At 38.9% G+C, this 26,042-nt stretch overlaps 1 protein-coding gene across 1 annotated transcript in view; it reads left to right on the forward strand.

The window, feature by feature from the left end:
• CENPU (centromere protein U) overlaps positions 1 to 26,042 on the forward strand; it is a 53,257-nt gene that overhangs the window by 13,658 nt on the left and 13,557 nt on the right. Inside the window, exons 6-10 of the mRNA XM_004481750.3 lie at positions 336 to 572; positions 6,960 to 7,029; positions 15,122 to 15,236; positions 25,390 to 25,468; positions 25,693 to 25,740. Coding sequence (XP_004481807.1) covers positions 336 to 572; positions 6,960 to 7,029; positions 15,122 to 15,236; positions 25,390 to 25,468; positions 25,693 to 25,740 — 549 coding nt within the window. The remainder of the gene's footprint in view (positions 1 to 335; positions 573 to 6,959; positions 7,030 to 15,121; positions 15,237 to 25,389; positions 25,469 to 25,692; positions 25,741 to 26,042) is intronic.

Consider the following 26,042-nt stretch of genomic DNA (forward strand, 5'->3'; position numbering starts at 1 on the left):
AACATTTTTGTAAAAAAAAGGAAATATTTTTATGTTATACCTGAAAGGTTTTTTATCGAAGAGGTCTCAATCTCTGCAGACCTTGTCAGTTTTCTTCTTATTTCTGAAATGTGGTTTGATTGTAATTTACAAAGGCACAGTGAGCTGGCAATGTTTATTTGGAGTCCTTAATCCAGGTTTCCTGTCCTATTTATTAATCATGTTGCTGTATCCTATTATGGTTTTACTTTGAAGTTTAGAAATGAGATACGTGGACTTTATAGTTACCCACTATTTAATTAAGCATTATAAGCAATTACATATTCTAAACCAATTATGCTGTTTTCTTGACATAGCCGCGAAAAAAACACAAGCCCATTATTGATGAATCTGAAAGCACTGAAGAAAGTGATATAAGAAGAAAAGTTAAACCCGTAGAGAAAATAAGTACACAACAACATGAATCTGTTTCAGCTACAGCATCTTCAGAGCTTTCAGAAAAACCGGCTGAATCAGTCACTCCTAAAAAAATAGGATCCCCTAGTGCTAAATCCTGTGTTGAAAAAGAGACCCTGGCAAAAGAAAGTCAACAGGTAAGAGTGCTGGCCATCACTTTGAAGAGAGATAGAAAAAAAGTGTATTGAAAATTACTTGGGAGAAAAGTAAAGCATTTTCCCTCTATCCTTTAAAAGATAAATTTTGTATTTTTCTTACTATTAATACAGTATATGTTTGCTTTAGAAAACTTAGAATATATATAATCCCACCACCCAAATAAATCCCATAATGTTTTTTGGTCTCTACCTTTAATACTTTTTCTGAGGTTTTCTCACCCTAGATAGTATTGTATTTTTCCTTTTAATATGTGAAGAATATTTTCCTGTCATTAAGTATTTTATAATACCTAATATTTTTAAAAAGTTTATTGATGTATATCACTCATACATAAACATAAACAATAAGTATATAGTAATAGTTGTGAACGTACAAAAGAAACATGCATAATATCATACAGCGTTCTCACACCTGACCCTACCACCAACACCTTGCATTATTGTGAAACATTTTTAACAATTGATTAAAGAGTATCCTCAAAATATTACTGCTAACCAAAGTATCTTTTGTTTGGTGTATTTTTCCTCCAGCCCACCCTGTTGTTATTTTTATCAGTTATACATGAACATACATAAACAATAAGTATATAGTAAAAGTTGTGAACTTAAAAAGCAGACATCATACAGGGGTGCTGTATATCACACCACCACCAACAAATAAAAAAGATTTATTTATTTCTCCCCCTACCCCATTGTTGTTTTGCAATCACTGTCTGCTCTCTCTGTCCATTCGCTGTGTGTTCCTCTGTGTCTGCTTGTCTTTTCTTTAGGTGGCACCGGGAACCAATCCTGGGATCTTCCGGAGAAGGAGAGAGGTGCTTTAATCTCTTGCGCCACCTCAGTTCCCTAGTCTGCTGCATCTCTTAATTGTCTCTCCTCATGTGTCTCTTTTTGTTTGGTCATCTTGGTTCACCAGCTCTTTGCTTGGGCCAGCTCACCATGCAGACCAGCCTGCCTTTACCAGGAGGCTCTGGAAAGTGAACCCTGGACTTCCCAGGGAGCCCAATTGTTTGAGCCACATCCGCTGCCCAATATCTTATATTTGGTGAATTTTTCCCCCAATCCACCTTATTTTTATTTTTTTTAATGAGTTTTTATTACAGAAGTTGCGAATTTACAAAACAATCATACACATGGGCAGAATTTCCATACAACACCCCCCAGCAGCACACCACACTGCAGTGGAACGTTTATTACAGATTATGAGATAATATCATCGACTATTACCATTAACCGTGGTCCATAGAGTAAATTTAGCACACTTTTTTCATACTCCCTCTTTATCAACACAGTACATCTTTGGCATAGATGCATGAATATTACAGTATTGCTGTTAACAGTCCATAGGTCACTCCAATTGTATTTTTCCCCATGCTTCTCCATATTCCTACCACCCTGGAATAGTGATGTACATCTCTGCTCTAGCTCACAAAAGACACTCTTGCATCTGTACCAGCAACCACAATTCTCATCCACCTCTGGGTTTACTGTGTAATTCAGTCCCTAGGTTATTCTCTCTCTTTTGCTTGACATTTACATCCCTAGACTACCCTTTCTAGCTGCCACATTCCCATTTATAAACTAGCTGTTACTCACTTTAATGTGTTACCATCAACTCTATACATTTCCACACTTTTACAGTAAAATTAATTAAAACTTATATTAAGCATCAGTAGTCCTTCTCAACCCTTCTCTTATCACCTTTAAGAATCCGCTACAGGGAAGCGGACTTGGCCCAGTGGTTAGGGCGTCCACCTACCACATGGGAGGTCCACAGTTCAAACCCCAGGCCTCCTTGACCCATGTGGAGCTGGCCCATGCACAGTGCTGATGCGCGCAAGGAATGTCCTGCCACGCAGGGGTGTCCCACGCTTAGAGGACTCCTGTAAGGAGAGCTGCCCAGCACGAAAGAAAGTGCAGCCTGCCCAAGAATGGCACCACACACACAGAGAGCTGACACAACAAGATGACACAACAAAAAGAAACACAGATTCCCATGCTGCTAATAAGGATGGAAGCGGTCACAGAAGAACACACAGCAAATGGACACAGAGAGCAGACAACGGGAGCAGGGGGCCGGGGAAGGAGAGAGAAATTTTAAAATCTTAGAAAAAAAAAATGCACTACCTACCAATAGGTCTTGAAGAAGATATTTTCCTACATTTTCTTCTACAAGCTTTATGGTTCTTGCTTTTATATTTAGGTCTTTGATCCATTTTGAGTTAATTTTTGTATAAGGTGTGAGGTAGGGGTCTTCTTTCTTTCTTTTGGCTATGGGTATCCAGTTCTCCCAGCTCCATTTGGTGAATGGACTCTTCTACCCAAGCTGGGTGTGTTTGTCAGGCTTGTCAAAAATCACTTGACCAGGGAGCTGAGGTGGTGCAAGAGATTGAGTGCCTCTCTCCCACCCCAGAAAGTCCCAGGATCTGTTCCAGTGCCGCCTAAAAAAGACAGACACACAAGAATGCACAGCAAATGGACACAGAAAGCAGACAGCGAGTGTAAAAAAAACAGAGGGGAGGGGGAAATAAATAAGTCTTAAAAAAAAAAAAATCACTTGACCATACATGTGAGGGTCTATTTCTGAACCATCAGTCTGGTTCCATTGGTCTATGTGTCTTTATGCCAGTATCATGCTTTTTTTACTACTGTAGCTAGGTGCTATGATTTCAAGTCCAGAAGTGAGTATCCTCCAACTTTACTTTTCCTTTTTTTAGATGTTTCTGGCTATTCAGGACCCCTCACCCTTCCAAATTTGATCATTGTTTTCCATTTGTTTAAAAAATGCTGGTGGAGTTTTTTATCGGAATTTCATTGAGTCTGTATATAGATTTGGGTAGAATTGACATCTTAATGATACTTAGTCTTCAAATACATGAGCCTGGAATGTTTTTCCAATTATTTAGGTCTTTTTAAGATTTCTTTTAACAATGCATCATACTTTTCTGAGTACAAGTGCTTTATATCCTTGGTTAAGTTTATTCCTAAATATTTGATTCTTTTAGTCACTATTGTAAATAGAATTTTTTTCCCTGACTTCCTCCTCAGATTCCACATTACTAGTTTTTTTAAAGTTTATTTCATCTGATAAAAGTAAAACTACTTTTTTTTTTTTGGGTTACTGCATGCATGGAATATCTTTTTCCAGCCTTTCACTTTCAGTCTGTTGGTATCCTTGGGTCTAAGGCGAGTCACTTGCAGACAGTGTACAGATGGCTCATATTTTCTTATCCATTTTACCAATTTGTGACTTTTGATTGGGGTATTTAACCCGTTAACATTTACTATTATTACTGAAAAGGCAGTGCTTATTTCACCCATTTCGACCTTTGGGTTTTATCTGCCATATTATATTTTCACCACTCTTTTGAGACTTTTAGTTACTTTTGCTGGTATAATCTTCATTTCTAGACACTCTTCCAAGCCTCCTGTCTTTTCAGACTGTAGCACACCTTTTAGTTTTTCCAATTTCTTTGTTATAAACTCTCTCAGTTTCTGTTTACTTGTGAATATTCTAAACTTGCTCTCATTTTTGAAAGACAGTCTTGCCGGATATAAGATTTTTATCTGAAAGTTTTTCTCTTGCAGTATCTTAAATATATCGTACCACTGCCTTCTCACCTCCATGGTTTCTAATGAGAAATCGGCACTAAATCTTATTGAGTTTCCCTTATATATTATGCATTGCTTTTCTCTTGCTGTTCTCAGAATGCTCCTTTGTCTTTGGCATTTGACATTCTGATTAGTAGGTGTCTTAGATCTGTTCAGATTTATTCGGATAGGAATACATTGTGCATTTTGGACACAAGTATCTATGTCCTTCAATAGGGTTGGGAAATTTTCTACCATTATTTCTTCAAATATCCCTTCTGCCCCTTTCCCCTCTTTTCTCCTAGGACACACTTGACATGTATGTTTGCATATCTCTTGCCATCAATTAGATCCCTGAGACCCTGTTCAGTTTATTCCATTCTATTTTTCATCTGTTCTTTTGTATGCTTGCTTTCAGAGGCCATTTCTTAAAGCTAAACCAATGCTTTTTTTCTCCCTCCTCAAATCTGTTGTTATACGACTGCAGTGTATTTTTTATTTCATTTATTATGCCTTTCATTCCGTAAGATCTACTGTTTTTATGTATGCTTTCAAATTCTTCTTTGTCCTCATCCAGTGTCTTCTTGATATCCATAATCTCTTTAGCCATTTCAGTGACTTGTTATTAAGGAGGTTTGTTTGAATATCTGTGATTAGTTGTCTCAACTCCTTTATGTCATCTGGAGGCTTATCATGTTCCTTTAACTGGGCCTTGGTGTCTTCCTGTTTCTTGGTGTAGATTGCAGTTTTTTTGTTGGTGTCTTGGCATCTGGCTTACTTGATATATTTATTCTGGGTACAATTTCTCTCTTTAGTTTAGGGCTTTCTTGCCCTTTCTTCCTTGCTAGCTATGCAGTAGGAGCCAAGCATGTAGTTGGTGCTGTAAGCTGTGGAGGCTCAAGCTGCCCTCATTGCCCCAGGGACTGATGAAGCTTCTCCCACCTTTCTCCTTTACCAGAGGTAGGGACAGAGCCACAGCCATGTATAATCAAGTCTCGCCAGCTGTGACTGAGAGACGGATAAAGCTTCTGGCTCCTTCCTCCCCTGCCTGGGGCAGGGATGGAGCTGCAGGTGTGGGCAGCAATTAATGCCGTGTTGGTCCAAGGTGACTGCAGTTGCCCAGGTAGACTTCTGACTTTTCAGTCTGCAGGCTGAATGTACCTGCAGTAACCTGGAGAAGCTGGTGCAGGTCCTGCCATTTTCCTCCCTGCCATATTTGGGGCTGGGACTTAAGCTAGAGCTGCAATCCATTCTGTATAGAAAGGAGCTGGTTCCTACCTACACTGATTTTTCAGTCCACCCCACTTTCCCTCATGCTGGGGGCAGAGTTAAAATGGCGGCTACCGGACTCTGTCTTACTTAGACAGGTTCAAACTTCATCCATTCTTAGGTTTATACTTTAGCCCACCAAATTTTTTAATCAGTAGCTAAAGTTGGTACCCAACTATCTCTTCCTCCCTTGTTTTTGGGAAGTGGAGCTTCCAATTCCAACCACAGAATAGCTCCCGAGGCAGCTTGCACTTCCAGTGGAGGATGGCCCTGACTCCTGGGGTGTGGAGTGCTCTACTTACAAATCTTCTCTGCAGGTGCTCAGGCTCCTCCCATTCTTTAAAGAATGTTGCAGGATGATGCTCTTCTGGTTTCTTGGAGCACCCAGACAGGTGCTTTCAATAGCTCTGGGTGATTACTAACTGCCCTGTAACGCTAGCTGACTCTGGGAGCTCCTTACTCTGCCACCATCTTGCTGGTTGTCCTCCCATTAAATTTTAATACCACAAGTATACTATATATCTCTATATACTGGGCCCTTTGGAGATTCACAAACCATTGTCCTATCTAAGATATTATCCCTTAAGAATCAATTGTTGTCTCCTTCGGGGCACTATTGCTTCTGTTGAGATTGCATGCTCTACAGTATGGCCTTTCTGCTTTCTCAGGTCAGTAGACATGTGTTAACAAGGTGTTAATGAGATCTCTGTATTCTGTGTCCAGTGTCCTAGCCTAACTTGTCTTCTATTATCTGTTCTGTTCTAAATCCCTTGGTAGCTGCTCTCTTATAAATTTAATATAGTGTCCATGCTATGCCTGTGCAGTGGCTGGCCAGATACTTTCCAGGACCTCCAGGAGACTTTGAATGCTCCCCTCTGAGCAGCTTATTCCAGGTGCTTCAACTGTCCATAGTCTGTTATCTGCTTCCTCTGCTGATTGGATCACTGTGATCGCCTTGACCTCTAGCTTGCTGCTCTGCTGTCAGGAAGTTGTCCTTAGGCATACAGGGAGTCATAGTTCTTGGATTTGCCCTCTGAGTTTCACTTTTTTCACTGATCTCAGCCTTGTGTTACCTCTTGGGTAGTGTCCGAATAAAGTTGCCACATTTCCCCCTTCCCACAAATTTTGTGGCTGTTTATGATAAGAGAGATTCTCTAGAAACTGTTCTATCATCACAGCTGGGAGTTGAAATCTGACCTGACTTCACACATTACCTTAAGAAAAATTCAACTTCATGCAAAGTAAGCATTTTCATTAGTCAATTGAAAGCTGTATTAATTTTTATTTTGTGACTGTTTAATTTTTGCAATGTTTCCTTATATTCATTTAGATTACTAATGTACATAATGTATTAGCTACTATATAACATACTAGTTAATATATTAACTTAGAACTAATGAAATTGACAGTATTTGATAATACCATCCTTTTATTCCTTACGTTTTAAAAGAAAAAATACTTCTTAAAAATCTGTTTTTTTGTTTTTGGGGTTTTTTTTTTTTTAAGAAAGCTCAAGAAAAGAGGAAGATGTCTCATGGTAAAAGAAAGAAGTCAAGAAGTGAAGCCATAGAGTCAGGTAAAGAATGGTGTTTTGTACATTGTCACTGATAGAAGAATCTCACTAAAATAAAAAACAACAGAACTTTTCTATGTCTTAATTTGTTAAAGTAGTAAATTTTATGTACTTAAAATTTCTACTTTTTAAAATTAAGAATATATGACTTCGGAATAAGTTATTTTTTTCCAACATTTTATTATGAAATTTTGAACACAAATTGTAGAGTGTATACTTTCCTTGAAATTCTTCACCATATACTTCATTTACTAAAGTTCAATATTTGTTTATAGTTTTTTCTTTTAATGTGAACTATATATACAATGAAATGTCCAGATTTTAAGTGAATATTCATTCAGTTTGGGAAATTGGCAACACCTGGTAACTCAAACCCCCATCAAAATACTTTTACTGTCCTTCCAGAAGGTTCCCCTGTGCCCCTTCCATGTCAGTCCCTACCACCCCCACTCTCCCAAGAGGCATTTGCCATTGGGATTTTTTTGGTAACAGAGTTTTTTTGGTAACAGACTAGTTTTGCTTATTTTAGAATTTTACGTAATTGGAATCATATAGTATATACTCTTTTGTATAAGACTTCTTTCAGCATATATACATATATATATATATTTTTTATTCTTCCACCCCCCCCTTTGTTGTTTGCACTTGCTGTCTGCCGTCAGCTCTCCGCGGCAGCATGGGCCGGCTTGCCTTCACCAGGAAGCCCTGGAAATCAAACCGAGGGCCTCCCATATGGTAGGTGGGAGCCCAGTCACCTGAGCCACATCCACCTCCCTAACTTTTTTATTTATCCATGTTGTTTGTGTCATTTTATTGCTTTGTAGCATCTGATTTTATATATATGCCACAGTTTATCCAGACTCTATTGATGGGCAGCTGAGGTGTTTCCAGTTTTTGTCTATTAGGAATAAAGATACTGTGAACGTATTTATCCACATTCTTTTGTGTGACCAATTGTTTTCTCATTTTTCTTGGATAAATATAAAGGAGTGAAGTTGCTGGGTCAAATAATAGATCTCTCATAGGATAGATACAAGAAACTGCCATAGTTTTTGAACCACATTCCCAATGTTATGTAACTTTACCCACTCACCAGAAGCTACAGAGTTTGAAATGTTTATGAGAACATAATGAGCAACTTCCTGCCAATAAATTTAAAATAAATGAAAATGACAAATGTTTAGAAAAATGCAAGGCTATCAAAATTAACTTTTGAAGAAGCAGCTAGGATAATCCTATAACTATCAAAAATCAATGAGTGGGAAGTGGACGTGACTCAACTGATAGAGCATCCGCCTGCCATATGGGAGGGTCCAGGGTTTGATACCCAGGGCCTCCTGACCTGTGTGGTGAGCTGGCCCACATGCAGAGCTGCACGTGCAAGGAGTGCCGTGCCACACAGGGGCACCCCCGCATGGGGATCCCCATGCGCAAGGAGTGCATCCTGCAGGGAGAGCCACCCCGTGTGAAAAAAAGTGCAGCCTGCCCAGGAGTGGCGCCGCACACACAGAGAGCTGACACAGCAAGATGACCCAACAGAAAAGAGATACAGTTTCCTGGTGCCGCCGAGGATGCAAGCAGACACAGAGCAACACACAGCAAGTGGACAGAGAGCAGACAACAGTGGGGAAGGGGAGAGAAATAAATAAAATAAATCTTTACAAAAAAAAATAAAATCAATGAGTGGTTAAAAATCTTCCTATACAAACAAACAAAAAACCCTTAATTTCCAGATAGGAAAGTCTTAACACACACTTATAAAAGTGTATAGCCTGGGAAGTGGATCAGATAGGGCGTCCGCCTACCAGGTGGGAGGTCCAAGGTTCAAACCCATGGCCTCCTGACCCATGTGGTGAGCTGGCCCACATGCAGTGCTGATGCATGCAAGGAGTGCCATGCCACATAGGGGTGTCCCCCATGTAGGGTAGTCCCACCCATAATGAGTGCACCCCATAAGGAGAGCCGCCCAGCGTGAAAAAAGTGCAGCCTGCCCAGGAATGGTGCTGCACACATGGAGAGCTGATGCACCAAAATGACGCAATAAAACAAGACATAGATTCCGGGTGCTGCTGACACAAGTGGACACAGAAGAACACACAGTGAATGGGCATAGAGAGCAGACAACTTCAGGGCGGGGAAGGGGAGAGAAATGAATAAAAAATAAATCTTCTTAAAAAAAAGTATATAGCCTACTGTACAGTTAATTCAAGTCTTAACACAAATTTTTCGGAGAATGAAAGGAGAGGAAATGTTCCCTAGTTCATCTGAGGCAAATATCACTTTAATATCAAAACCAGGTAACATAACAGAGGATAATTATAGGGCAACCTCATTAATAAAAATTAATGAAAAATTTTGAATCTCGAGTAAAAGGTAAATTATATTAGTGAACCTAATGGAAGAAAACCTTTTTACCTCATAAGGGATCTTTTAAAAAATACTGTATCTAATGATAAAATGATTTAATTATTAAAAGAATCCTTTTGAAAATTAGGTACAAATAATGTAGTGAGCCTACTCGCACTACTTCTATTTAACATTGTTCTAGAGGTACCAACTAACATAGTTATACAAGAAAAAGAACTAAATGGCATTAATATAAAGATTGTAAAAGAAAACATGACCATTATTCATATGATTGTCTACATAGAAAATCCAACCGACTGTCAGACAAATGATTACAATTAGTAAGAGAATCATAAGGATGAATTTGGGTTTTTTTTTTTTAGATTTTTTTTTCTCACCCCTCCCCCCTCCCCCATTGTCTGCTCTCTCCATTCGCTGTGTGTATTCTTCTGTGTCCATTTGCATTCTTGTTAGCGGCACTGGGATTTTTTGTGTCTTTTTGTTGTGTCATGTTGCTGTGTGTGGCGCCACTCCTGGGCAGGCTCCGCTTTTTTCATGTGGGCAGCTCTCCTTCATGGGGCGCACTTCTTGCACATGGGGCTCCCCTACGCAGGGGAAACCCCTGCGTGGCATGGCATTCCTTGGCACGCATCAGCACTGCGCATGGGCCAGCTCCACACAGGTCAAGGAGGCCTGGGGTTTGAACTGCGGACCTCCCATGTGGTAGGCGGACACCCTATCCATTGAGCCAAATCTGCTTCCCAGGATGAATTTATAAAAACAATTGATATACCAAGACTATGAAGTAGAGAACTCTGCAATATTAGAAATATTTTATAATCTGCATTATCCAGGATGGCAGCCACTAGCTACTTGTGGATATTCAGCATTTGATATATATCTTATATGACTAAGAAATTGAAGTATTAATTTTATTTAATTTAAGATTAAATTGTCACTTGTGGCAAGCAGCTACCATATTGAACAGTACAGCTATAGACTATGAAAAGAAAGTTTACTAGATTGTAAACTCCATGAGGGCAGGGGTTTTGTGTGTTTTATTCATTGTTCTATTCCCTGATTTTATTTAGAGCATAGCTCAGCACATGATGGACACTCAAAAGTTTATTGAATGAAGAAATAAATGAAAAATATATTTTTTACAATGCTCCTTTTGTGATAGCAATAAAAAAAACTAAAAATATAGAAAAGACATGTAAGACATGGAGAAATTTATAAACCCTATTTGAAAAGATACTAAGGCCTGTATAAATCAATAGATAAACCATGTTCAAACATTTAAAAAGTTTGTATCATAGAGATGTCAGTTCTCCCCACACTGATCTATAGATTCAATAGTTTCAATCAAAATTCCAACAGATTTTGTTGTTACTGTTTGTTGACATGCTCATTCTTAAAATGTGTATGGAGTATAAAAGACCAAGAATAAATAACATGCCATGAAGAAGAAAATGAAGGAATTTGCCCTACTTGATACTGCATCTTAATAATTAAGGAAATATTGTATTACACAAGGACAGATAGACTAGTGGAACAGACTAGATCAGGGTTTCTTTACTGTTTTTGTTCCATGGACCCCTTTGCCAGTCAGGTGAAAACCCTTTACTGAGTCCACACTATACTGTGTTACTTAATAAATACGTCATAACTACACCAAACATCCCCACAAGAGTGATTTTTTTTTGAATTTTCAGTTGTAGCTCACGGACCCCCTGAAATCTTTCTGAGGACCTCCAAGGGGTCCCTGGTTAAGAGCCCTGGTAGTTCAGAAACAGACCCCTGAAGATAGGGAGTCCTGACTGATGCATGACGTGGATGGCAGGTCAGTGGGGAAGGACGGTGCTGCCACAGTCTGTCTTCCATATGGAGCATGAAATGAGTTACCTGACTGCCAGCAGTCCCAGGTGAACCAAAAACTTAAATGGTGAAAGGTAGAAGTTGACAATTTTTAGAGAAAATGGAAAAGAGTATCTTTGTGAATGTGAATTAGGAAAGATTTCTTAAATAATGCAAAAAGTTTAAACCATATTGGAAATGATTAATATGTTTGACTTGATTCAGATCAAGAACTTCCATTTACCAAGGAGATCATAAAGAAAGATACAGGATAGAAACAAACTGAGAGGTAGTACTAGAAAGCATATAAATGATTAGCAAACTTCTAAAAATCAATAAAAGAATACAGTCGAAAATGGGCAGATGACACCAGCAGATTTTCACAGAAGTGGAAACAAAATTAACATATGAAGAGAGTTAAATGCTAACTTGTAATCAAGTTAGAGAAATTTAAATTACAACTACTAAGAGACACCTTTTTGTTCCTACTAGATTGGCAAAAATTTTAATCTCTTGGTGTTCTGGATTTCATGAGTATGTTGTCAATGGAAATCCTTAACCAGTGCTGACCTAGAGATAGACAATCACGTTGTTTTTGTTTGTTTTATTTTTCCAGACAATCACTTTGAAAGTCATTTTGACAACTCTGGTAAATCTGAAAATATTACAGACTCTAAAGCATAACAGTCTCTTGCAGGTGTATAAATTACAGAAATTCCTACACATGTCCTGTGCAACATTTATATGAGTGGTCCTGAAACATTTTTGTGATAGAAAAATACTGAAAGCAATTCATCACAGGAGAATTAATAGATAAATTGTGGTATATTCACACAATAGAATGGAGTACAAAAACAAAACTTATGCTTTTACAGCAACATAAATATAGAGGTAAAAAACATGCAAAGCTAAACCATGTATTATTTAGGAATATATATTCATGTGCAGCCAATAATGGCAAAGAACAAGAAAATGATAAACACACAATTAAGAATGGTGGCTATGGGGAAGTGGATGTGGCTCAAGCAATTGGGCTCCTGTCCACCATTTGAGAGGTCTCGGGTTGGAGTCCCAGGACCTCCTGGTGAAGGCAAGCTGGTCCGAGCAGGGAGCTGGCCAGCAAGATGACACAACAAAAAGAGATGCAGAGGAGAGACAATAAGAGACACAGCAGATCAGGGAGCTGAGGTGTGCAAGAGATTGAGCACCTCTCTCACACTCTGGAACGTCCCAGGATTGGTTCCCGATACCACCTAAAGAAAAGATAAGCAGACACAGAAGAACACACAGCCAATGGACATAGCAGACAATGGACAGTGGTGGTGGTGGAGGGGGTATGATTGGGGGTAAATAAATAAATAAATCTTTAAAAAAAAATGGTGGTTACCTGTGAGGTTGGCAGGGGATATATTTGAGTGGGTGTACACTTGGTGCATCAAATGTCTTGTTAGTGTTCAGTATTCACATAGCTGTATTGTCGCATGGACAGTCAATATTTCATACGTACACATATAAGCATAACTGTGGGTATAAAATTAAATTCATAATAAAAAATCAACACCAATACCAAAATAAAAATCCTTAAGTAAGAGTGGAGGAGGTTGAACCTAATTGCTTTTAATTAAACTTTTGAAACATTTATTAGTCCTGACAGAGTAAGGAAGATTTTATTTGGACTCTTACAATTCTCAGAAACTTGGCCATGCTCCTTCTGCCTGTTTTGGCTCTATAACTGCAAAATTGACTAGTTGTATACAAAATATATATGCATAGCCAAACATGTTTACTATCATATGGCCTTTTTCTTTTTTAGAAAAATATTTGCTGACCCTAACTTAAAACAGCAGCCGTTTTATTTGCTCGGTTCTGGTTTGGTGAGTCTGCCCATTTGGCTGCATTCAGTTGGTGGCTGGGCTATGCTAGAAGACCTAAGAAGGCTGCATTCACATGTCTGGTGCTCCCCTTCTCCTCCATGGGACCGTTTTCTCTCTTCATGTTGCTAGCTGGGGTATCCTCGTGGTTTGATAGTCAGGATCTCGTGTGATGGCTAACTTCTAAGAAGGAGCCATTTCAGGAGGTGAAAAACCGAAGCTGCAGGGCTCTTAAGACCTGGCCTTGGAACTTGTGCAAATATCATTCCATCACATTCTGTTTATCAAGCCAGGCCTAGTGGCAGCCCAGATCCAAGGGGGAAGGGAAATAGGGACTAATGGCAAAGACTTTGCAGCTGTCATTACTCCACCATATCAAAGAATTGAGCCCAAGTGTGAATCAAAAGGTGAACTTGCAGTCAATATGCTCATCAGATTTTTGTTATTAAATAAGGAATTGTGGAAGAAGAATAAACTATCTTGTTATAAAAAAAATAATTTAGGTATTATTTAGAAATTGATAGCACCTTACAAAGGTATAGTAATTTATAGATTTTGGAAATGCATAGGTACTTGCTTTGAGCCCCACAACACAAAAGGCAGACTGTGTTTTATTCCATTTTACTGATAATGACACTGAAACACTGCCAAGTTAAGTGACTTGCCTAAGATTTTTGACTAGTAAGTAAAGAAGCTCAACCTAGGACATAAGTATTCAAATTCCTAGTCCATTTTATTACTATATATTACTAAAGCTATTTATTTATTTTTATTTTTTAAAGATACTTAGAGTACATAAATGTTACATAAAAATGTATGGGATTTCTATATGTCTCACTCTCTATCCCTACCACACTTTCCCACATTAACAACATTCTTCATTAGTGCAGTACAATTGTTAAAATTGATGAACACATATTGGAGCATTGCCACTAAGTGTGGATTGTAGTTTATAGTATAAACTCTTTCCCACACAGTTTTCTAAGTTATGACAAGATATGTAATGGCCTGTATCTGTCATTGTAATGTCATTCAGAACAATTCGAATGTCCTGAAAATGACCCAATATTACACCTGGTTTCCCTCTACCTCCCCTCAGAGCCTCCAGTGACCACTGCCTCCATATCAAAGAAAAAAGGTCTTCCATTGCTAGAATAACAGTAAGTCTGCTCTGGTCCATCATTCATTCCCCAATCCTGAGGATTCTGGGATGGTGATGGGCAGTCCACCTCTAATTGAGAAGGGGGCTTAGATCCCATGCGGCAGATGGATGGAACTATCTTGTTTGCAATTGTAGACTCTCTGTTCCTTGGGATGGTTGCTGCCCATCATCATTTCCTTGTTGTCCTGGGTGAGTCCAATGAAATGGAGAGTAGGTGTTGCAACTCTGTTGAGATTCAGGGTCCAGCTGGCACATGGACAGCCCGAAGATTTAAGTCTCTTGGACATAGACCTGTCAACTTGAGTACTAACTGTTGGTTCAAATAGAAAGGGCAGAAGAGTCATATGTAGGGAAACCACATCTGAGTCCAACTCTGTCACACTGGGAGCATAAATTCCAAAGTAGGGCCCACTGGCAGGGTGCCAAACTCAGTGCTGTCAGCCCTACCTTACTACAGCTATTTAAATGAATACACTGGGTAATCTTGATGTGGCCTAGAAGTGGCCTATTGGGTAGATTAAAATTCAGAAAATACAGTTAATAAAGAAGACTAGTATCTCTAGTGGTGTTGGATAACAGCAGACTATTAAATGAAAGCACAGCAGTGGCAGCAGTGTTTAAGGCTAAGTAAGCAGAGACATTGGGAGAGCCCAGGAGACAGTAGTCAGAGAAGACGGGGGCTTCTGAGATAATGCCTCAGAAGTGAGAAGTGAGTATGTTTCCTCCCTTAAGTATCTTGAGTTAGAACTATCTTAAGCAATTTATGAGACTGTTTTTTGTTTTAGGCTTCCAGAGCCCTGGACCTGGAGCCAAATTGTGAATAACCTAAATATAAAATTTACTTATCTTAATTTTCTAGATAGCGATATTTCCGGCTGTGAGTATGTTTGGTGTCTAGAAGGAAAGAAAACTAGTGACATCATGGAGTTGGATGTTGTTTTGTCTGCATTTGAAGAAACCCTCCTAGAGTATAAGTAAGTGTTTTGTTGTTGTGATATATGTACCAAATTTCTTGGAGTACCAATTTTGCACATCTCACAGCTTTTAGCTATTTTTACATTTCCATTATAATTTTTTCTTTAATCTTCTGTTCTTTATCAGTGTGTTTTTATATTTCCAAATATGTGACTTTTTAATTTGTGTTTTTGTATTAACCTCCTATTTTAAATATGTTGTGATCATGATCTAGTGATACCTATGTTTTGAAATTTTGAGGCTTGCTTTTTTTAAAGATTTATTTATTTCTCCCCCCCCCCCCCCAGTTGTCTGCTCTCTGTCCATTCGCTGTGTGTTCTTCTGTGACCACTTCTATCCTTATCAGCAGCACTGGGAATCTGTGTTTCTTTTTGTTGCATCATCTTGGTGTGTCAGCTCTCCGTGTGTGTGGTGCCATTCTTGGGCAGGCTGCACTTTCTTTCACGCTGGGCGGCTCTCCTTACAGGGCACACTCCTTGTGCGTGGGGCTCCCCTACATGGGGGACACCCCTGCGTGGCAGGGCACTCCTTGCGCGCATCAGCACTGCACGTGGGCTAGCTCCACACGGGTCAAGGAGGCCCGGGGTTTGAACCGTGGACCTCCCATGTGGTAGGCGGACACCCTATCCATTGGGCCAAGTCTGCTTCCCTTGAGGCTTTCTTTTTGGCCTAGCACATGATTTGTGTGAATTTCATTATTAGATCTATATGTAATCAGTAATTATTAATTTTTCCTGGTACTTTTGTTTAGTGTTGCTGTACATATTTAGAGACCATTTTATTAGAAACAGCTTATTTCAAACCTCTCTGTCTTGTGGACTGAAAGCTTCATCATTTTGTAGTGACCCTCTCCTTCCCTAAAAATACTTTAGTGTTTATATCTATTTTATATGACACTAATATAACATCACTAGCTTTCTTGTTAGTTTTTGCTAGATTTTACTTTTTGTTTTAACTTTTATTTTTCCACCAACCATTGTGTGACCTTAAACTTTGTTGAGAATAGGTTGCATACATCTTTCTCCTCTAATACTTAACACTGCCATGTGTATTTCCTTAGTGTAGGAACACTCACCTATGTAACTATCTTAAGTATAGCTATCAAGTTTAAGAAATTTAACGTTGATATTGTAGTCCCAGTAATGTCCTTTTGGGCATTTTCACCGCCATTATTAGATCCATTCCAGGATCATGCATTGCATTTAATTGTCATTGTCTCTTTCTCTCTTCTCTCATTTTTAACCTCCCTAGACTACCCTTTTCAGGACCACATACACATTATAAATGGGCGGTGTTAGTAATATTCACTATAATGTGACACCATCCACTTTATCCATTTTCATACATTTACAATCCACCTTTATCGAACATTCTACATGCATTTCAGCATCAGATCAACATTCTATCTCCTAGTAACCTATACTTAATAGTTTAACTCCACGAGTTTACTTACTGTATTTAGTTCAATATTTGTCCTTTAGTGACTGGCTTATTTCACTCACGATAATGTCCTCAAAGTACATCCATGTTGACATATGCTTCCCAACTTCATTTCTTCTCACAGGTGACTAGTATTCCATTATTGTATATAGCATTTTTTTTCTTATCAATTCATCAGTTGATAGACACTTGGGTTGCTTCCATCTTTTAGCAGTTGTGAATAATACTGCTGTGAACATCGGTGTACAGATGTCAATTCATGTCACTGCACTCGGTTCTTCTGGGTCTATACCTCGTAGTGGTATGGCTGGGTCACATGGCAAGTCAATATTCAACTTCCTTAGGAGCTGCCAAACAGTCCTCCACAGGCGCTGCACCATTTTACATTCCCGGTAGTGGAGTGTTCCCATTTGTCTGCACATTCTCCAACACTTCTAATTTTCTGCTTTTTAAATAATGGCCATTGTGTAAGGCACAAAATATTGCATTGTAGTTTTTTTGTAAAAGCAGTTTTATTGAGATATATTCACGTACTATATACATTCCATCCAAAGTATACAATGAATGACTTTTAGTATAATTATAATGTGCATTCATCCAAAAATATTTTAGAATAATTTCTTTACTCCAAAAAGAAAAACTCTGCACCCCTTAGCAGTCATCTCTTAATCCATCCATCCTTCCCCAGCCCTACATAACTACTAATTCTTAAGTAGTTGATTCTCTTAGTCACTATTGTAAATGGAAATATTTTTTCTGATTTCCTCCTGAGATTGTCCATTAATGGTGTATCAAAACACTTCTGGTTTTTGCATATTAATCTTGTATCTTGTCAATTTGCTGAACTCCTCTCTTAGTTCTAGTAGCTTTATTGTGGATTTTTTTCAGGATTTTCTAGACATAAGATCATATGAGCAAATAGCCAAAGTTTTACTTCTTTCTTTACTGTTTGGGTACCTTTTAAATCTTTTTCTTGCCTAATTCCTGTAAGCTAGACCTTCTAGCACAGTTTCGAATGACAATGCTGACAGTGGGCATCCTTGTCTTGTTCCCAGTCTTGGCAGGAAAGCTTTCAGTCTGTTCCCATCAAGTACAATGTATGTATATATGTACTTTACCATGTTGAGAAAGTTTACTTTATGTATCTAGAGAGGATTTCCTTCTATTCCTATCTTTTGGGATATTTTTATCAAGAAAATATTCTGGATTTTGGCAAATCCCTTTTCTGCATCAATCGAGATGATCGTTTGATTTTTCTTCTTCAATTTATTAATGTGGTGTATTATACTAATTGATTTTTGAGTGTTGAACCACCCTTCCATACCTGGTATAAAGCCCACTTAATCATGGTGTGTAATTCTTTCAATATTCTTTTGGATTAGGTAAGGAGGTATTTTGATGAGGACTTTTGCATGTATATTCATTAGAGAAGTTGTGTGTAATTTTTTTTCATAGTATATTTGTGTTTAGTATTAAGGTGATGATAGCTTGGTAATATTCCCTCTTGTTAAGTTTTTTTTAAAGAGTTTAAGCAGGATGAGTATTTCTTTGAATGATTGGTAGAATTCACCTCTGAAAGCGTCTGATCCTGGCCTTTTTATTTCTGGGATGTGTTTGATGACTGTTTCAGTCTTAGTACTTGCATTTGATTTGCTGAAGTCTTCTATTTCTTCTTGAGTCAGTATGGGTTGTTCGTGTATTTCTGAGGATTTGTACATTTCATCTAGCTTGCACTTAAATCCTATTATGTCCAATATTAGTATTGCTATCTCAGTTCTTTTTTGGTTATTATTTTGTGGAATATCATTTTCCTGCCTTTCAGCCTGATTGTGTCCTTGTGTCTAATGTGAGTTTCTTGTAGACAGCATATAGATGGCTCATATTTTTTTTATCCATTGTGTCAGTCTGTGTCTTTTGACTGGGGAATTCAGTGCATTAATAGTGAATGTTGAGAAGCGGAAGTGGCTCAACTGATAGAGCGTCCACCTACCATATGGGAGGTCCAGGGTTCAAACCCAGGGCCTCCTGAACCATGTGGTGAGCTGGCCCATGTGCAGTGCTGCCACGCACAAGGAGTGCTGTGCCATGAAGGGATGTCCCCTGCGTAGGGGTGCCCCGCACGCAAGGACAGCCACCTTGTGCAAAAAAAGCACAGCCTGCCCAGGAGTGGTGCTATACATGCAGAGAGCTGACACAGCAAGATTACACAACAAAAAGAGACAGATTCCTGGTGTTACCTGACAAGAATGCAGGCGGACACAGAAGAACACACAGCGAATGGACACAGAGCAGACAGTAGGGCGGAGGGGAGAGAAATAGAATAAAATAAATCTGTAAAAAATCATTCATTGTTATTACTCTAAAAGCATTGCTTTGTCCATTTTATCTTTGGCTTTCCATTGTCATATCTTACTATTATTTGTTTACCCTTTTATTTACCTTTACTGACAAGCTTCATTTCTACACTTTTTCCAAGTCTCTTGCCCTAGTCTTTTCCTTTTAGGCTGCAGCACTCCCATCAGTATCCCCTTAGTATCTCTTGTAAATCTGGTCTTTTGGTATCATATTCTTTCAATCTTTCTTTGTCTGTGAAGACTTTAAACTCATCCTTATATTTGAAGGGCAGTGTTGCCAGATAGAGAATTCTTGGCTGACAGTTTTCTCTTTCATTACCTTAACTGTATCATACCACCGCCTTTTCACCTTCATGATTTCTGATTAGAGATCAGCATTTAGTCCTACTGAGCATCTCTTATATATGGTGCATTGCTCTTCTCTTTCTACTTTCAGAATCCTCTCTTTATCTTTGGTATTTGACATTCTGAATCATAGATGTCTCAGGGTAGGTCTATTTGGATTTGTTCTGTTTGAGGTATGTTGTCCTTCTTGGATATTGCTATTTTTATGTTTTTCATAAGGTTTGGAAAGTTTTTGATCTTTATTTCCTCAAATATTTTTCTGCCCCTTTTCTGTTTTCTTCTCCTTCTGAGAAACCTACAATGCATGTTTGTGATTTCACTTGTCCTTCAATTCCCTCAGACTCTGTTCCATTTTTTCCATTTTCTTTTTCTGTTCTCCTGTCTTTTCCGGTTCACATGGTTTGTCTTATAATTTGTTTATTCTGTCCTCAGCCAATTAAAATCTGCTGTTATATGCCTCTAATGTGTTTTTAATCTCATCCATTGTGTCCTTCATTCCCATAAGCTGTGTTTTCTTTGCAGGCTTTCAGATTTTTCTTTGGGCTTACCCCATGTTTTTTTTTTCCTAGGAGGTACCAGGGATTGAACCAGGGCCTTGTACATGGGAAACAGGCACTCAACCACTGAGCTGTACCCACTGCCAGTGAGAGTTGGTTTTTTCCATTTTTTATTTTATTTTTTTTAGGAGGTACTGGGGATCAAACCTGGGACCTCGTACATGCTCAACCACTTGAGCTACATCCCCCCCCCCAAGTCTTTTTAATATCCTTTATCTCTGTAGCCATATTTTCTTTTAACTACTTGAATTTGATTTAGGAGATTTGTGTGAACGTCATTTATTAGTTGTCTTAAATGCTGTGCCCTGTCAGGATTTTTTATTTGTTCCTTTGGCTCCTCATAGCTTCCCGTTTCTTAATACGGCTTGTAATTTTTTGCTCATGTCTAGGCATCTGATTATGTTGGTGAGTTTGTTCTTACAGTCAGTTTCTTTTTCTTGCCAAGTGTTTTGTTTCATAGCTCTTCTCTGATTTTTGGTTCAGCTTATTCTAAGTCTTTAAAATTGCCCAGCTTACCCTAAGGGGAGCGGGAAAGAGGTATTGAATAGATGGAACCAGTGTAACTGTGTGGGCAATAGAAGTGTTCCACAAGAGTACACAAGGATGTATATAAAATATGTAAAATTACACCAAAAATATATAGGGGCTGATAGGCTAAAATGTAAATCATAATGTAAAACATAAGATAACTAAAAATTTAGAAAATCGTATAGTCTAAAATATAAACCACAGTGTAAACACAAATGTTACCTTGTTTGAAAGCTATTGTCTCAATATCTGTACATCAGTTTCAGTAAATATTGTATGAATATGTAAAAAGATTATTGCTGTGGAAAGTTTTATGTTGGATATGTGGGAGTACTGTATATTGTATATATGAATTACTGTGATCTAAAACTTTTGTGAAGATAAGCTTAATAATTAGAAAAAAGAAAAGAAAAAGATAGGACATAGACACTGAGGAAAAGACGAAAGTAGTTGCCTTGCCAATTTGCATACAGGGCAACACTTATTGCAGTGATGGAAGACAAAACATCAAAAACAAAGCTGTTGCATTTTTTAATTTTTTGAAACCCAGATTTATTTTTACCTTAATTTTTCTAAATTAATATGTATTCTATATCTAACCTTTAAACTCATCACTATATTCCATTTTACTCTTAATGGAACATGGCAATATATTGGACTTCACTTTTGAAGAAGTTTTGGATCACAGAGAGGTTCAACAATGGCAGGGGAGGAATACTGGTGTGGGATGTTATTGACAGGGGACATATGGTTGGCAGGGAGTTCTCCAGGGCATGTATCCAGGGTGCATAAAAATGTTTGGATATTTTCATAGTGGGTACAATTAAAAACAACTGAGGGAGTGCTGAGTTCCTAGCCATGGGAGCTCTATCACAGTCCCTAAAGGAACAGCAACAGTCCCCCAAGTGCAACAGCAAAGACCAAAAAAGAGGGAAGGTCCAACAATGAGCCCTTGATACCAATGACTATGCTTGTGAGCCTGTGCACCTGAAATAAGAACAAGACCTAGAGCTGCACGGTGCCTAAGAGTTACCTCCTGAGAGCCTCCGTGTTGCTCAAATGTGGCCAGTCTCAAAGCCAAACTCAGCCTGTAAATGTGTTGCCTTCCCCACAGCATGGGACATGACTCCCAGGGATGAGCCTCCCTGGTGCCAAGGGATTACTACTAAGTACCACCTGATGATGTAACTAGAAAATGACCTTGAATAAAAGGGTCAACTCGGGCCAGCAGAATATCTCAATCTCCATATAATACCAGGAGTTAAAAATGTTTTTTGACCTGAATCAAAGGGGGAAATGGAAAGGACAAATGAGTTTATCTGGCTATGAGTCTCCAAGAAGAGCCGGGAGGTTATCAGAGGGGTTGCCCTTATGCACACGTGAGCAGAGTCCCAGAGACAGATAAAGTAGATAGAACCCCAGGTATTGGTTGTTCTAAGGGCTACAGAGACCCACAGGTTCTATGGTCATGGCAGATGGAGTTCAGTGCCATGTTAGTTGGCCCTACTTTGGAGTTTGTGTTTCTGTGTGATAGAGCTGGATTCAGATGTGACCTTTCTTCACAAGTCTCTCCTGTTACTTTTACTGGAACTGTAGTTGGTGCTGGGGTTTAATATATACCCAGGGGACCTGAATCTCTGGACTGACCATGTGATAGCCAGGCCCTGAGCCTCAACAGACTTGCAACTCCTACACTGTGGTTTATTGGACCTACCCCACTCAGCTAACATGGAGTTGAAGAAGGTCAACCACCACACCAGAGAGCCAAGAGTGCCTACAACTGAAAGCAGGAGAATTGCATCCAGCATCCATGTGGAATCTAAGCCCCCTCTTGATAGAGATGTGGAGTGGACACAACCATTCTAAGGTCCACAGGATGGAGGAATAGAGTATGGATTAGAGTAGAGTTACTGATATTCTATTCATGAACTATTGTGATTAGTAATCAAAGAAAATGTGGCACTGGTGTGGAGAAAGTGGCCATGGTAGCTGCTGAGAGTGGGAATGGGAGGAAGAGATGAGATGTGGGGGTGTTTTCAGGACTTGGAGTTGTCCTGGGTGGTGCTACAGGGACAGTTACTGGACACTGTATGTCCTCCCATGGACCACTGGGTGGATGTGGACCATTGACCATGAGGTGCAGCAGTGCTCAGAGATGTATTCACCAAATGCAATGAATGCCTTAGGATGATGGAGGAGATTGTTAAGGGGGGAGGAGTGGGGTGAAGGGGGTGGGGGTTATATGGGGACCTCATATTTTTTTAATGTAATATTTAAAAAGTAAAGACAAAAATAAAAAATAAATAAACTTGCCCAGCTTAAGTTATCAAGGCAGGGCCAAGGGCTCACTAATTGGTTGCAGACCAATCCAAGGGGGCTTGAGACAGGAGAAACTCCAAAAAGCTTTTTTTCTTCTTGCAGTTTCCCAGTCTGCCAGCTGATGGCACTCTTTGGTGACTATTTCCACAGAGGTGTCTCTTTCATCTTCCACTTGCTGGTGTTCCTGGGCTGGTCGGAGCTGAGATTCTCCTGGCCAAGCTCACTGCAGAGAAGCCTTGTGCTCTGCCCTCAGCCACACCCTCCCCTTCCTCTGCCCTCTCACCTGAGCGTGTGAGACATTCCTAGCTGGGGGGGGGGGGTCTTTCCTCCCTTACCCTTGTAATAGAGTTGAGTCCTGCTGACCTACGCCAATGCCATCTTTCCCGAAGCAGCCTGCCCAGGAGTGGTGCCGTGCACACATACACAGCTAATGCAGCAAGATGACACAACAAAAAAGAAACGCAGTTTCCCAGTGCCACTGACAGTGCAAGTGGACACAGAAGAACACACAGCGAGTGGACACAGAGCAGACAACAAGGGGGAAGGGGAGAGAAATAAATACAGAATTTTAAAAATCTTTCAGACTCTTAGAATATCCTGTAACTGAGTATTAACCTGTAGATAAGTGGTGAGATTTTTAAGGTACTAGAATTTGAAGGCTCCTGTGTCTGGACTTTATGTAGACCAACACCATAGTTGTTGATAGAATCTGTGAATTTATTATCACTATAAGCCATACAGAAAGGCCTAACCATTTTTTTCTTATTTTTTCATGTGTTTTTAACATTTTAAAATCTTGATTTGAGGTTTACATTATATTAGGAATACTTTTTTACCTGTGGATTTTTTTGTTTAATGTAATGTTTTATAATCAGTTACATCTTATTCTTTTTTAAGTTCATTGTTTATTTTGAAGTAATTGTAGATTCACAAGCTGTAGTCAGAAGTACTGTGCAGAGACCCTGTGTATTAATATCTTCTTAGGATTTCTCCAATGGAAACATCTCACCAAACTGTGGTACAATATTACAGCCAGGACTTGACATTGATATAACCCACTAATCTCAGATTTCCTCAGTTATCCTGGTACTCGTGTGTGTGTGTTTAAATCTGTGCAGTTTAGTCATATGTGTAGGTGCATGTATCCACCACTCCAGTCAAGGTACAGCATGGTTCCATCAGCACAAGGACCCTGTGGTCTTGTATTGCCCTTTTATAACTACACCCCTTCCTCTCTCACCCCATGGGCAACCAGTAACCTCTTCGCCCTTTCTGTAATTTCATCATTTCAAGAATGTTATAAATGAAACACAGTATATAGCTTTGGGGATTGGCTTTTAAAACTCAGCATAATTTTCTGGAGACTGACCCAGATTGTTACCTTCTTTTTCATTGCTATTATTCCCTGCTTTGGCAATACCAGTTAGTATAACCATTCACCCATTTTAAGACATTTAGGTTGTTTCCAGCTTTGGCTCTTGTAAATAACTGCTATGAACATCCAAGCAATGATTTCTGTTTATGTACATAAGTTTCCATTTCCCTGCGATAAACACCCAAGAGTACAATTGCATCATATTGGTATTACATCTTCAGTTTTATAAGAAACAGCCAACTGTTTTCCACGAGGTAAAGAGTGATTCCCTTTCTCCTTCACATCTTGTCACAATTTGGTGGTGTAACTTTTTTATTTTAGCCATTCTGAGAGGTGTGTCATATAAATACTTCTTTTAACCCCCATTTAAAAAAATGAGAACCTATGGCAAGATCTCTGTTTTATAGCGCAGCCTTCTCTAAGTGTGCTTGGCTTTTGAGGAATTAGGACCCAGACTTGGTCTTCTTCTCTTGGTTGCCTTTTCCTTCTCATAGATTTGCCTCTAGCAAAAAACAAACAAACAAGAAAACAAAACCCTTATAATCACCTCTATCGCTTAAACAGGAAATGTGTTACTTTCAACTAAAAGGACAGTTTTAAAATTATAGTATCCTGAGGGGCTAAGGCAGAGCTGGGCAGAGCTGGGGGTAGTTGCTGTCCCCATAGGGTGTTTGCTGCTGCACAGTCCCTGTGGTTGTGCCGTCCAGTCATGAGTGAGCCACATTTAGGGAGTCAGAGCCTGCACACCAGATTTCTTCCCCCTCATAGCAGAAACTTGAGCCAGTTTTTTGGGGGTTAAAGACTGGATGGTTGAGTTCTGCACTCATTAGTTAGTCCAAACCTGTTAAACAATTATTCCTCCAGTTGCTAGCATGGAGGGAGGAGATAAAACCTGCTGGTGACTGGATGAGGTGGCAGGAAAACACTGGAGTTGGCTGTAAGCATTTCAACATCGACTGGTGTCAACTGGGGGTGTGACCCATATCAGGGAGTTATGATAATCAATCGCATATACCAGAGAGTTTGAGAAAAATATTTCCTGTTGTTTTTTCTTTTGTTAAGATATATTGCCAGTATTTTTTATGCCTTTGAGAGAGGGGTGCAGGCTAAACATTGTCATCTTAGATGTTTTAAATTGCATATGCCAAATTGTGTGTGTTCATGTGTTAAGCAAATACATCTTTCAAAGTCCTTTATGATACTTAGGTTGATGCTTTATTTTGTTTCTCCATAGGCAAAGCATAGAATCCAAAATTTGTAAGGAAGCCATCAACAAATTTTATTCTAATATTAAAAAAGAACTCATCAAATCGGTAAGCCCATTGACGTAAATTTATTCTAATTTTTTTTTTTTGACTAATCATGAAGCATCATACTGTCATCTTAGAAAAGCTTGCATTTGCTGGCAATATGGTAAAGAACTCAGAACTACACATATTGTGCATGCTGTTTTTAAACTAAATGGGATATATGCTAAAATAATAGTTATACATATTAATTGTGGAAAATGTGTGAAAATATTTTTTGTTTTGTGCAGCTTAAAGAAGTGCAGATGTTGAAAAATCTGAAAAGGAAGAATTCTAAGGTAAATATGTGATGATTAGAGACATGTAGTCTAATCACACAATACTAACATGATGTGTTATACAACACTAATATGTGGAGTTAAGTAAAGACTGGACTCTGGGTTTCATGACCTTCAGGGTTTATAATACGATTTTTTATTCTTTTTAGTCAGGGTTTTATTTGGTTGTTCTTGTGGTTGACTTCTGATGAGTGCTGATAATACAAGCTAAGGAGTAGAGATCCCAGTCACTTTTGTTTGCTAAAGCTGCCAAATGTCAAAATAATTGTTTTCATAATCAAAAGCAGAAGAAAATTCAAGTT

This window comes from Dasypus novemcinctus, chromosome 1, assembly GCF_030445035.2.
Source record: "Dasypus novemcinctus isolate mDasNov1 chromosome 1, mDasNov1.1.hap2, whole genome shotgun sequence".
Classification (NCBI taxonomy): domain Eukaryota; kingdom Metazoa; phylum Chordata; class Mammalia; order Cingulata; family Dasypodidae; genus Dasypus; species Dasypus novemcinctus.